This window comes from Phycodurus eques, chromosome 3 (assembly GCF_024500275.1).
Source record: "Phycodurus eques isolate BA_2022a chromosome 3, UOR_Pequ_1.1, whole genome shotgun sequence".
Lineage (NCBI taxonomy): Eukaryota > Metazoa > Chordata > Actinopteri > Syngnathiformes > Syngnathidae > Phycodurus > Phycodurus eques.
Genome location: NC_084527.1, coordinates 33,850,089 through 33,864,282, shown reverse-complemented (window position 1 = coordinate 33,864,282; position 14,194 = coordinate 33,850,089). Strand labels below are relative to the sequence as shown.

The 14,194-nt window shown below is 45.3% G+C and overlaps 1 protein-coding gene across 6 annotated transcripts in view; it reads left to right on the top strand.

Moving 5' to 3' along the window:
* pnpla7b (patatin-like phospholipase domain containing 7b) overlaps positions 1–14,194 on the top strand; it is a 48,916-nt gene that overhangs the window by 7,990 nt on the left and 26,732 nt on the right. For all 6 annotated transcript variants that reach the window (XM_061673195.1, XM_061673193.1, XM_061673194.1 and 3 more), the window contains 8 exons: positions 1,417–1,576; positions 1,677–1,757; positions 1,878–2,006; positions 2,243–2,323; positions 5,029–5,149; positions 5,243–5,320; positions 9,731–9,813; positions 10,938–11,087. In XM_061673195.1, the coding sequence (XP_061529179.1) occupies positions 1,417–1,576; positions 1,677–1,757; positions 1,878–2,006; positions 2,243–2,323; positions 5,029–5,149; positions 5,243–5,320; positions 9,731–9,813; positions 10,938–11,087 (883 nt within the window). The remainder of the gene's footprint in view (positions 1–1,416; positions 1,577–1,676; positions 1,758–1,877; positions 2,007–2,242; positions 2,324–5,028; positions 5,150–5,242; positions 5,321–9,730; positions 9,814–10,937; positions 11,088–14,194) is intronic.

Below are 14,194 nucleotides of genomic sequence, written 5' to 3'. Positions count from 1 at the left end.
ATGATGTCAGTTTTTGATGCAGTCCCGCCTGAGGGATCGTAGGTCACGGGCATTCAATGTCGGTTTTTGGCCTTGCCGCTTACATGCAGTGATTTCTCCAGATTCTCTGAACCTTTTGATGATATTATGGACCGTAGATGATGAAATCCCTAAATTCCTTGAAATGAAACGTTGAGGAGCATTGTCCTTAAAGTGTTAGACTATTTTCTCACGCACTTGTTGACAAAGAGGGGAACCTCGCCCCATCATGGCACCCACCTGTTCCCAATGAGCCTGTTCACCTGTGGGATGTTCCAAACAGGTGTTGGATGAGCATTCCGCAACTTTCTCAGTCTTTTTTTTGCCAACTGTCCCAGCTTTTTTGCAACATGTTGCAGCCATCAAAGTTCATGATTATTTGCTAAAAACAATAAAGTTGATCCGTTTGAACATGAAATATATTGCCTTTGTAGTGTCTTCAATTAAATACAGGTTGAACATGATTTTCAAATCATTGTATTCTGTTCTTATTTATGTTTAACACAACGTCCCAACTTCATTGCAATTGGGGTCGTATGATGTACCCTTGGCAGCTGTAACAGCTCAACAAGGTTTAGGGGTGAGTTTATGGGAATCTTTGCCCATTCTTCCAGGAGGATATTTGTAAGGCCACACACTGATGTTGGACGAGAGGGCCCGGCTCACTGTGCACTCGAAATCAACCCAAACGTGTTCTATCGGGTTGACGGCAGGACTCTGTGCAGGCCAGTCAAGTTCATCCATACCAAATTCTCTCATCCATGTCTTAATGGACCTTGCTTTGTGCACTGCAACAGGAAGGGGTAATTCCCAAACTCTTTGACTGTCCAAAATGTTTTGGTATGCTGAAGCATTCAGAGTTCCTTTCACTGGAGCTCAATGCCTAATATTTCGGACATTTCCAACTTTCTGGAAACAGTTTGGAGATGGCCCCTCCGTGTTCCAACATGACTGTGCATCAGTGCGCAAATCAAAGTTTGTAAAGACATGGATGAGAGAGTTTGATGTGGATGAACTTGACTGGCCTGCACAAGCCTGACCTCACCCCCATAGAACAGTTTTGAATGAATTTGAGCGGAGACTCAGAGCCAGGCCTTCTCATCCAACATCTGTGTGTAACCTCACAAATGCGCTTCTGGAGAAATGGTCATAAATTCCCATGAACACACTCCCAAACCTTGTGGAAAGCCTTTCCAGAAGAGTTGAAGATGTTGTAATTGCAGAGGGTAGACTGATGTCATATTAAACCTGACGGATTACGAATGGGATGCCACTTCCATTATTTTCCGAGTCAAGGCAGGTGCGCGAATCCTTTTGGGAATATAGTGTATGTTTGAGTCTATATATATCATAAGTATATAGTCACTATAATAACAGTGAAAAGTATGTTTTCCGTAGGGTGCTCGGACACTTTGAGAAGCCTCTCTTCCTCGAGCTTTGTCGTCACATGGTGCTGCTCCAGCTGCATCAGGGAGAGGCTCTGTTCCGTCCGGGTGATACAGATGACAGTATTTACGTTGTTCAAGATGGCCGCCTAGAGCTGTGCATCCGTGAGAGTGTAAGACCACAGGAGTGTCGATGATTTTCTTTGCTCGGCCCACGTCAATGTTTATGAATCAGTGTGATGTGATACTGAGATTTGTCCGTTTCTGCTGCAGGACGGTACAGATGCTTTGGTAAAGGAGGTTTTCCAAGGAGACAGTGTCCACAGTTTGCTCAGTATCTTGGACATCATCACTGTAAGTCTCAGTTCAGCTATTTATTAACTATTGGTGTTGTAGTGTATTTTACATTTCGGAAATGCAATCTTACTTGTCTTGTATGTCACTTATTATTATTATTATTATTATTAATTTAAGGGCTACCCAGCGCCATACAAGACGGTAACTGCTCGGGCTGCTGTCCCCTCCACTGTGCTGCGTCTTCCAGCAGCAGCATTTCAGTCAGTCTTTGACAAATATCCTGAAACTCTGGTCCGTGTCATTCAGGTGAAGTGAGCAGTGTTTCAGAAATCCAGTGATTTACAAGCGATACATTGACAGACGTGCCCTGCGATTGGCTGGCAGCCAGTCTGGGTGTGTCTCGCCTCTCGCCCGAAGTCAGCTGGGATAGGCTCCAGGACATCCGCGACCCTAGTGAGGAGAAGCGGAATCGAAGACGGATGGATGGATGGACACTGACAGACATTGGTAACACGTTAAACAAACACTTCTCTCATGCGTAGATCATCATGGTGCGTCTCCAGAGAGTGACCTTCCTTGCCTTACACAACTATCTTGGCCTAACAACCGAGCTCTTCAACATGGTAAGCTTATTTTTCTCAAGGATGTTGTTTTCGTTGATGTTGTTTGAGCGGATGCCTGTTGAGCGCTGCTCAAACTGGGAATATCTGTGATCCCAAATTTGTATAATTTGTACTCGGTAATCACCAAGTTGTACTCGCGCAGCGAAGATCACGTGAGGCAGGCGGGTCTGTTCTGCCGGTGACTCGACAGGATGTCGACAGGTTGAGTTGAAGTGAAAGACAAAAAGCGCACAAGCCACTTTTTTGCCACACGCTCAGAGGGAACTCGCACACGCAAATTCTTCCTACCTGGTTAAGCTTGCGAGAGACTCAACTCTTACGCAAAAGCGTAGTAGAGGAGTTGGGCAGAGTGTCTCTGAAGCCCGCGAGTGTCGGCGGCGGCTGGGAAGGGTTTTGCCGGCCTGAGCACATGTGCCTCGCCCAACCTCATGCGCGGAGAGGAAGCTTTGGGCCGGAAGCCAAAGTTTCAGGCGGAGCAGGAAGACCAGAGACCAAAGAACTTAATGTCAGTGATGTCGTCTGAGGTAAAACACAATCATATCGTTCTTTTCCAACAGATTTCACAGCGGACCTGTGTAGGAAAATACAGTCATGAGTGACACTGGTATCATGATACACGCTTGGTTCATTTGGCATAAAAACAGAAATCGAACATGCTAAATCTGGAGTCAGGAACACTCAGCTTGCAGTGACTCTTAAGCACCAGCGGGCGTCGCTCATGCACTACTAATGATCCCAGAGAGTCTGGTGGGACATTAAAAAGGACCCAAGGTCGGTTGTAATACCTCTGGATGAGTTCGTCTGGAGGTTGGTGGCTAATAAATCAATTGAGGCCTGTCTAACGAATAAATCCGTTGTCGTCAATTATTCCAAACTGTCAAAGTTGATCAGGGGGCCTCCCAGATTCTTAATCACTGAGTCAGTCTGCAGAAGAAGGTCTCTGTTGGGAGAGTCATCAAAATCAGAATCAGAATCCTCTTTATTTGCCAAGTATGTCCAAAAAACCCACAAGGAATTTGTCTCCGGTAGTTGGAGCAGCTCTAGTACGACAACAGACAGTCAATTGACAGAGGACACTTTGGAGACAAAAAAAAACAGTCACTGAGCAATAAAGGGTGGCTATTTATCTGGTAATCCCTGTACATTTTTTTTCTTGGACAATTGTGCAAAAGATGCAGAGTCCTCTAGCACTTAGAGCAGTTCGAATGACTAATATTGCAAAGGTCCGGTGCATTGACCATTGTGCAAAGGGCGCCCAAGACTTCAAGCGAGTAGTGCGATAATCTGGGCCAATGTCGATTGTGCAAATGTTGCAGATACTCCTCAGTCAGTGTGCAAATGGAGCAGATGCTACTCTGGCATGAGTGGCCGGTATCGGTCAACAACAGATATGCAAATAGTGCAGCGTGGCGAGACTACTACAGTGAGTGCACGAGTAATATATAATTGGCCCCACAGAAATGTGACAACAAACTCAAGCCAAAAACAAACAAACAAATAAATAAAATGAAAAATACATTTCAAATTAAAAAATGCCAGCATGTTGCAATGGAATTGTAGGTGAGGTGTTTAAGAAGTTGATTGCAAGAGAGACGAAGCCGTTGGGCTCAGTTGAGTTAAAACAGACGTGCGCTGCACAAACTGATCTGTTGGTCGAGGGTCAGGAGGCAGGAATGCAAAGGTCACCAGGTCCCTGAGACCATAGTGATGTGGTGTGTTTGTCCGGTGTGTTTTCTGGAATGCCCGCGAAAATGAGATTGTCGCGCATGCTTCGTTATTGAATGTCCAGTGTAGTTTCTTTCATGATTTCATATTCCAGTCTGAGAGTTTGTACTTCTGCTGAGGTTGACATCATGTTTCATCGGAGCGCAGCATTATCTAATCTTTGCTCCTTGACCTGTTGCTGCGTGAACTCCAAGCTGTTTCTGAGTTCGGTGATCTCTCGGTGAAGCAAATCAAGTGTAATTGACAGTTCCTTGTCGATTGAGAGGAGAACACTTGTCTGTGTCTCTGTCGAATCAAGTAAATCGTCAGTCGAAGTCGAAGAATCTGCATTTTTTTCTCTTCAGCGGCTGCTCAACGTGGGGTCCGGCATCTTCCGTGACAGACGAGTTGGCGTTGACTTCGCTGCGAGAATCTCAAGTGTTCCCTCTGAGAGTTACCGCTGTTAGCGAAGCTGGTGAAGGAAAAGAGAAAAGAGCGAAGCGACAATCCGTTGAAAAAGGAAAAAGACTGCGAAAAAATAGATTTTGTCTTGTAGTAGCTGCTTTTCCAGAGCTAGGCAAGGGGCGCCGCCTTGTTTTTCATCTTCGGAAATCACGCAGTCTCTCGCGTTGTCACAACATGCTAACCTCCTGCTCCCCTGATTTGGATTCCAAAAGAATGATACCATTCTTGGTTGGGGCGTGCCTGTAACTTAGAGGATAACTACTTGGGTTTCCACACCAACACTCAGCCTCGAGCTATCTGGCCTCCTTCATGCATGAACTGATTAAGCCTTTTCGAATGAGAGGTGAAACATTTTCAAAGACAACCAGTCCAGTTGAAATCGATTCAATGCCCTAAGAATACTATGACCTGGATAGATGAGAATACCCACAGGTATTAGTCCACTGTTGACTCAATGATGTTCATGTTATGGTAGAGTTTTTTGGTTTTTTTTTTTTTTTTTTTTTTCTGTTTTGACTGACCTTCACATGTTTCAGGATAGTCAAGCCATCTCCTTGCTGTCAGTGGCTCATGTTTTAGGAGAGATTCATCCGCACAGAGGTCTCCGCAGGCACCCTTCCCACTCTGATGAGTTAGGGTCTGAAAAGGCAGACCCAGGTCAGGGAACACATTTGCAAAATCAGTTTGGACATGCATTTTTTGTTATTCTTGGGATGTAATATTACCTTATGTTTTTATTTGTTGAAACAGAAAAGACCAGCCTTTCTGAAAATTCAAGCTCAAAATACAAGAAATCTTGCTTACCGTCCACACCAATCGCTGTTACGGGTAATACCTCATTCATTATTTTCTATTATAGTAACATGCAATTCCGTTTTAAGTCGGTTCAAATACATTCTTGGAAAATGGATCTGCTCTGTATTCTGGAGATTTCATTCGACTTCCAGTATAACGTCATTGAAACATTGAAAAGATGGGTAGTGTATGCTGAAAAGTAGGATTCATTGCATGAGTCAGCAAGTTCAAATTCTTTTAGCACAGGAAATGTGTGCCATGAGCAGTAAGACTTGTGTATGTGGAATATTTTGCCTTTTCATCGAAAAGCAACAGTCATTGTACAGAAACAGACTCACAATGCATTATGATAGCAGAAATGTACAGTGCTGTGAAAAGGTTTAGGCCTAGTACACACATGGTAAATGGAGTGCACTTTATCTACACCATCCCAGTGCCCAAAGCACTTCACAGAGGCTTACACTGACCCATTCACAGGCTTATTCATACACCAATGAGCTGGTGCTTCCATGTAAGATTCTGCCAGGCCGACTGGGAGCAAGTTCAGGGTCTTGCCCCAGGATACATCAACAGCGGACAGTCGGAACCAGGATTCGAACCGATTCCCCTTGTGTCGCTGGATAATCCGCTTTACCAACTGAGCTATAGCCGCTCAAAAAAACCATAACCCATAAAGGTAATCGGGCTGATCGCGTTTGATCGCACAACGTTTCTGTCTCACGACTAGATTCTAGATGTGTGGTGAAACCTAATCTTTACGTGTATGTTCTCCTCACTGGAAAACTGAGACCAATTCCTTTTGGGGTTTTTTAAAAACTGAAAACGTGGGTTTGACATCCAAAGATGTATGATCCGAGAGATAAACATTTCATCTTTCATTTCTAATACCGGTAATTTGGATCTGAATCTGACACACAACTTCGAAGACATCATCTTTTCTTTGAATCCACTTATTTTCATGTGGACTAAACTATTGGAGCATAGACTGACAGGTGTTCTTTTTCTTCCAGATGTGTCCTATTACATTGATTATTCAAACAATCTATGCTCAGTTTTAGATTCGGTTTTTGCCTGGAAAAATACTTTAATACTAGTTAGAGTTGCAAGCAACATGAAAACCAGGGCGCTGGATGAACATTGTGCAGTTGTGAAGCCGAAAGATGATATAAAATGATTCACAAAGACTTTAGCGAATACAACCATTTAGAATGACAAGGACAAGAAAGAAATCACTGGTGCAGCAAGTCACAGGCGACGAACGGTCGATCAAGGAAAAGAGCAGCAGTTGACGACAGAAACATTGCTAGACCTGTAAGAGGGCCCAAAACAAAATGTCATGGTTCCAGCAATAATTTTTTTTTGATGCAGAAAATTGATTAGATGATCCTGAATAATTCGTAAAGCTAACGTCTCAAAATTAATTCACTGCCAAAACAATAAAGGAGTTAATCAGGGGCCAGCAGTGGAAGGTTGTAGAATGGCCAAGTCAATCTCCAGACTTAAACCTGCTGAAGAGGAGAGCGAAGGGAGGAGCTCCCAAGACAAACAACGACTGAAATAGTGAAAGCCTGGAAGCGTCACAAGAGAAGAATGGAAAGGTTTGGTGATATAAATGAGTTACACACTTGATGGAATTATTACAATCAAGGCATTTGCAACTATGACAAGCAAACAGGAAGCCTTATTGACTCATTTTTAAGCCTATGTTTTCCAATGTGTTTGCTCTTCTCAAAAGAGTTTTTTTTTTGGTTTCATTCCAAACAATGTTCTCTTCTGAGCTGTGTATCTGATCCAGTAAATACCTGGAAATAAAAGCTGAAATTTTGATCTCCATCCATCTTCTACCGCTTATCCGAGGTCGGGTCGCGGGGGCAGTAGCTTTAGCAGGGACGCCCAGACTTCCCTTTCCCCAGCCACTTCATCCAGCTCTTCCACGGGAATCTCGAGGCGTTCCCAGGCCAGCTGAAGGATGTAGTCTCTCCAGCGTGTCCTGGGTCGTCCCCGGGGACGTGCCCGGAACACCTCACCGGCGAGGCGTCCGGGAGGCATCCGAATCAGATGCCCCAGCCACCTCATCTGGCTCCTCTCGATGTGAAGGAGCAACGGCTCTACTCTTAGATCCTCCCGGATGACCGACCTTCTCACGCTACCTCTAAGGGAGAGCCCGGACACCCTGCGGAGGAAACTCATTTTGGCCGCTTGTATCCGGGATCTCGTTCTTTCGGTCACGACCCACAGCTCGTGACCATAGGTGAGGGTAGGAACGTAGATCGACCGGTAAATCGGATCGATACAAAGTCCGCATCACTGCAGACGCTGGAGCGATCGGCCTGTCGATCTCCCGTTCCATTCTTCCCTCACTCGTGAACAAGACCCCAAGATACTTGAACTCCTCCACTTGGGGCAGGATCTCATCCCCGACCTGGAGAGGGCACGCCACCCTTTTCCAACTGAGGGCCATGGTCTCAGATTTGGAGGTGCTGATTCTCATCCCAGCCGCTTCACACTCAGCTGCAAACCGCTCCGGTGAGAGTTGGAGATCACGGCTTCATGAAGCCAACAGAACCACATCATCTGCAAAAAGCAGAGATTCAATACTGAGGCCACCAAACCGAACCCCCGCTATGCCTCAGCTGCGCCTTGAAATTCTGTCCATAAAGGCTATGAACAGAATCGGTGACAAAGGGCAGCCTTTGGCGGAGTCCAACCCTCACCAGGAACGAGTCCGACTTACTGCCGGATATGCGGACCAAACTCTGACTCCGGTCATACAGGGACCGAACAGCCCGTATCAGGGGGTTCGGTACCCCCCACAGGACTCCCCGAGGGACACGGTCGAACGCCTTCTCCAAGTCCACAAAACACATGTAGACTGGTTGGACGAACTCCCAAGCACCCTCGAGGACCCTGCCGAGGGTGTAGAGCTGGTCCACTGTTCCACAGCCAGGACAAAATCCACTCTGCTCCTCCTGAATCTGAGATTCAACTTCCCGACGGACCCTCCTCTCCAGCACCCCTGAATAGACCTTACCAGGGAGGCTGAGGAGTGTGATCCCCCTGTATTTGGAAGACACCCTCCGGTCCCCCTTCTTAAAAAGGGGGACCGCCACCCCAGTCGGCCAATCCTGAGGCACTGTCCCCGATGTCCACGCGATGTTGCAGAGGCGTGTCAACCAGGACAGCCCCGCAACATCCAGAGCCTTTAGGAACTCCGGGCAAATGGGGCCTTGTCACCGAGGAGCTTTTTAACCACCTCGGTGACCTCAACCCCAGAGACAGGAGAGCCCGCCTCAGAGAACCCAGACTCTGCTTCCTCATGGGAAGGCGTGTCGGTAGAATTGAGGAGGTTTTCGAAGTATTCTCCCCACCGACTCACAACCTCCCGAGTCAAGGTCAGCAGCGCCCCACCCCCACTGTACACAGTGTTGGTGGTGCACAGGTTTCATCTCCTGAGACGCCGGATGGTGGAGGGAGGCTACCCTCTCGTCCACCGGGGTGAACCCTAATGTACAGGCGCCGAGCCGGAGGGCAATAAGTATACCCACACCTGCTCGGCGCCTCTCACCGTGGGCAACTCCAGAGTGGAAGAGAGTCCAACCCCTCTCGAGAGGACTGGTACCAGGGCCCAAGCTGTGCGTGGAGGCGAGTCCGACTATATCTAGTCGGAACTTCTCGAACTCACACACCAGCTCGGGCTCCTTCCCTGCCAGAGAAGTGCCATTCCACATCCCTAGAGCCAGCTTCTGGCCAGCCGGGGATCAGATCGCCACGGTCCTTGCCTTCGGCCACCACCCAGCGTGCACTGCACCTGACCCCTATGGCCCCTCCCACAGGTGGTGAGCCCATGGGAAGCAAATGTTTTCAGTCTCCGGCAAAACTGAAAGAACCGTCCTCAAACCTGTTCACATTATTTTGGAGTGGAGTGTATAACTAGAGTGTCCGTCAGTAGAGCACCTCTACCAAAGCCAACTGTTAACAAAGGTGGGAAAAAATATAGGGTAACTGAGCATGTTGCTTCCTGCTATATGGAGGATGGTGAGCAGATGGGTTTTGCCATGATTATTTTCGGGGGTGGATGGCTCCATCGGTGCCATAGTAACTCAATAGGTGAAAATCAATTACTGTATATGCACCTTTATCCAGACCCTCAACAAAATGTAGTAGTTTATTCCTTGGCCAATGGCTATTCCTGATTACTGTTTCTGTGCCCTGTGTAATATTTACCATTTTACTGTATAATGTCAAAATGAGCACTGTGAAAAAGGTCATATAAAAAAAAAAAAAATCACATTTGTGGCCCGAGACTTTTCCATGTTACAGTGAATTTTTCCAGGAAAACAACTAGGAACCAACAGAAGCATTGGCATGTCTGTTTGTCTAATTCCGCTGGAGAAGTGTGAGCAATTGGTTAGCTCATACAACCTGCTGCTGTTTGTGATGCAGGTGAAATGTCAATGGATCTCAACAGACTTCCGGAACGGGCTCGAAGTGCTCCCGAGGAGGCTGTGCTCGCTGGTCTAGAAAAGGTATCTCTTCCTTCTTCTTTTGTGTCTGGCAGCTTGGCTTGGCTTTAGGTTTTGCACTTTGTTGTGATGGTTTTCACCATGGAACCACCTTATAAAAGCGATGTTTTGTTTGACTTAACTGCGCCTGACTGCGTGGATGAATGCAGGTGGATGTATCTGCCCTTCCTGCGTAAAATTGTGTGAGAAACATGGGACCGCACACCTAAAAACTGCTCTGGGAGCAGCCAGCGCCAATTGACACTGTGACCCAGACGCAAGGAAATGCAGAGTTGAATGGAGTTTTGTAATAGATGATATGGCATTACTCCTTCTTTTGATTGGCTCCAAGTCAGCTCATTCAGAAGCTTCAAAATTGCATTGCTGAACAGACAATATGTCACGAGAATGTTCATTTCTGGCATTTCAAAAATGTTTACGTCAGCGGAAAAGATCCGTTCTGCCCCTTGCCTCCCATTTCGCCTGTGCCTCCGCGTCACAGTTATCCACGGCGTGCCGCTTTGCCCCTGCTTTCAGGGGCGATATTTAAGGACACAGAATCAGCCATTGCAATTCATCTCAGGTTTGATATCGCATTCGGCGTGCTAAATGAACCAATTTGCGTTTACTCCCAATACACGCAAAATGAACTGCACGTCAATTTTGTCGGTTTGGCACCCGGTTTCGTAGATCATCAATAATCTGTTTGCAACAGCAGTCAAGTTTGCACCCATTTTTGACTGCATCAACCTTTAGTAAATCAGGCCCCAAGAATACCTTTATGTTATGGGCCTCTGTGTCGTGTACTGTAAAAAAAAACAAAAAACATTTTGTCCTCGGTGGGTTGGAGCCTATCCGAGGTGACTTTGCGCAAGAGGCGGGATATACCCAAGACTGGGCACCAGTCAATTGTAGGGCATTTATAGACAAACAACCATTCATACTCTCTTTCACAACTATGGGCAATTCATTATTTAAGAGAATGGGAATGTGGGAATGAGTACCCCGAGAAAACACAGGGAGAACACACACACACACACACACACACACACACACACACATATATATATATATATATATATATATTTAGTAAATACCTAAATGAATGTCATATTTGTTCATTCATTCAGTGTCTGTTTTTTTTTCAGTCTATTTTAAAGAAGACTGCGACACTGCAGCGGAGTCCTTCTGCGGTTTACCATAACAGTGAGGCTGCTGCAGGAAATGACCACCATAATAAAGTCAATGCCATTTTCCAAGCTGCCAAAAAGGACCTGCTGCAGGTCATCCAACTCCAGGTAGCCTAACTAACTAACTAACTAACTTTTCATGTCGTTGTTTACAACATCTGTTTCTATATACTGTATTACTTGTGTGTGTGTGTGTGTGCGTGCGTGCGTGTGCACGCCAGGCCATACTTTATTTTTGTTGAAGGGAAACAAAATAAGTAGAAAAACAAGATTTTTAACTGAGTCATTAGGTTTTGATTTGATCTAGATTTACAGCAAGTTCAAACAAATTCCATTTTTACAGACAGATGATGATTTTTCTTCTTTCCATCCATCCATTTTCTGAGCCGCTTCTCCTCACTAGGGTCGCGGGCGTCCCAGCTATCATCGGGCAGGAGGCGGGGTGCGCCCTGAACTGGTTGCCAGCCAATCGCAGGGCACACATAAACAAACAACCATTTGCGCTCACATTCACACCTACGGGCAATTTAGAGTTGTCAATGAACCTAGCATGCATGTTTTTGGGATGCGGGAGGAAACCGGAAACCAAACCAACAGTGAAGCTCGGAGGTGGGAACATGATTGTGTGGGGCTGCCTTACAGCAAATGGTACTGGTGAACTTCAACTTTTTGAAGGAAGGATGAATGGGCAAATGTAGCGACACATACTGCCAAGGAAACTCTCAATTGGTTTAAAAGAAAAAAAATAAAGCTGCTAGAATGGCCAAGCCAATCACCTGACTTGAATCCATCGAAAATCTATGGAAAGAACTGAAACTCAAGGTCCATAAAAGAAGCCCACGGAACCTTCGAGAACTGAAGACTGCTTGTGTGGAGGAATGGGCCAAAATCAATGCATGCGACTAGTTTCTCTATACAGGTGGCGTTTTGAAGATGTCATTGCAAACAAAGTATTAAATACCACTTGGCGTGTTCAATATTTTTGTCACTGTGTCTTTTCACATTTTTACACACAACTTAATTTCTGATCTGATTTGTTCTACTTTCTTTGTATGTATAGATTACTTGGGTTGTTCCCAACATCTGGTGAACTTTTCATGTCAATAGCACCTTTGGAAATATATTTAATAAGAAAAATGGTGATGTGTTAAATACTTATTTCAGCAGGTGTAGAGGTTGTCTGAACTTTTGGAAGAAACTGTAACTCAAATAATACACAAACATGGTCAGAAATAGCCATATCCTTCACGTCAACTGATAGAATTTCAACATTCTTAGAGATGACCAGGTCTAAGATGTGACCTTGAGTGTGGGTTAGACTCTTAACATGTTGAGAGAGGTCAAATGTTTAGATTGCTTTTTCATGTTATTATCAACATGAATGTGAAAGTCTCCCCTAATGACAAAATAGTTGTAGTCAGGACAAATAACTGACAGCAATTCTGAAAAATCCTCCAGAAATCTTCCATTGTATCTTGGAGGTCTATAAATTAGTAAAACAATAACCTTTGGGTCACCTTGAACTAAAAATACTGAGATATTCAAAAGAGCTAAATCACCAAGTATAATTTCTTTCCAGTGAAATAATGGCTTAAAAATAACAGCAATACCACCGCCTTTTCCCCCATGTTTGACACTTGTTCATAAAATTAAAATTTGCTGGTGTTACCTCATTTGAAATGCTACTTTCTGTTAGCCACGTTTCATTTAGTAGCAAAAAGTCTACATCATAAGTTGTACTGATGTCATTAATCAACATTGATTTATCATCCAGTGACCTGATATCGAAAAGAGCTCGTCTCGCAGAGATAACTGGAGACAATGGTTTGATAGATTCACATTTCATCCTCACTAAGTTTGTAGTTCTACTTTTTTTGTGCCATATTTCTTTGACCAACTTTCTGTCCCTTGTAATTACAGGGATGAAAAATGCCTGATCTCCATAGGGGTCTGACTTACTCTGGAAAAGACCCCGCAGATATCAGTCAGATTTGCCGATAAGATTCTTCATGGGTGGAGGAGGGGCCCTTCACATTTTCGTGGATGGTGGTTTTAGGCGAGGGGGGATGGCAGGAAGATCTTGGTGTGGTGTGCGCTGGATTCCAATATTGACAATAGCCTTCATCCTGTCGGTCACACCTAACGGGGCATTTCGGCAAGTAGAGATTGAGTTTTGCATTGGGCTTTTTCCAATGGGGCGGGGAGGGCTGTGGGAGATTGCTGCCTCATCGCATTCCTCATTCGTTCCTCCGATTGTTTGGATGACGCTGATGAATCCATCTGCGCCTCGTGTCGCCTTATCATCAGAATCATCTTTATTTTGCCAAGTATGTCCAAAAAACACACAAGGAATTTGTCTCCATTAGTTGGAGCCGCTCTAGTACGACAATAGACAATCAATTGACAGAGAACACTTTGGAGACATAAAGACATTGAGAAAAACAGTCACTGAGCAATAAAGGGTTGCTAGTTATCTGGTAATGCCGGTAGAAATGTATTTATTAATTTTTTTGGGGACAATTGTGCAAAAAGATACAGAGGCCTCGAGCACTTAGAGCAGTTCGAATGACTAATGTTGCAATAGTCCGGTGCAATGACCATTGTGCAAAGGGCGCCGAGACTTCAAGGAGTGGATGCGGTTTAAAGTGACGAGTAGTGCGATAATCTGGGACAATGTTGGTTGTGCAAATGTTGCGGATACTCCTCAATCAGTGTGCAAATGGAGCAGATGCTACTCTGGCATGAGTGGCCAGTATCGGTCAACAACAGATATGCAAATAGTGCAGCGTGGCGAGACAACTACAGTGAGTGCACGAGTAATATATAATTGGCTCCACAGAAATGTGACAACAAACTCAAGTAAATAAATTGCCAGCATGTTGGAATGGAATTGTAGGTCAGGTGTTTAAGAAGTTGATGGCAAGCGGGAAGAAGCTGTTGGAATGTCTGCTAGTTCTAGTTTGCATTGATCGGTAGCGTCCACCTGAGGGAAGGAGTCGGAAGAGCCGGTGACCGGGATGTGGAGGGTCCGAGATTTTGCACGCTCTTGTCTTAGTTCCACCAGCGTGCAAGTCCTCAAGTGTGGGTAGGGGGGTACCGTCAATCCTTTGAGCAGTTTTGATTGTCCGTTGCAGTCGGAGTTTGTCCTTTTTTGGAGCAGCACCAAACCAGACTGTGATGGAAGAACACAGGACTGATTCGATGACCGCTGTGTA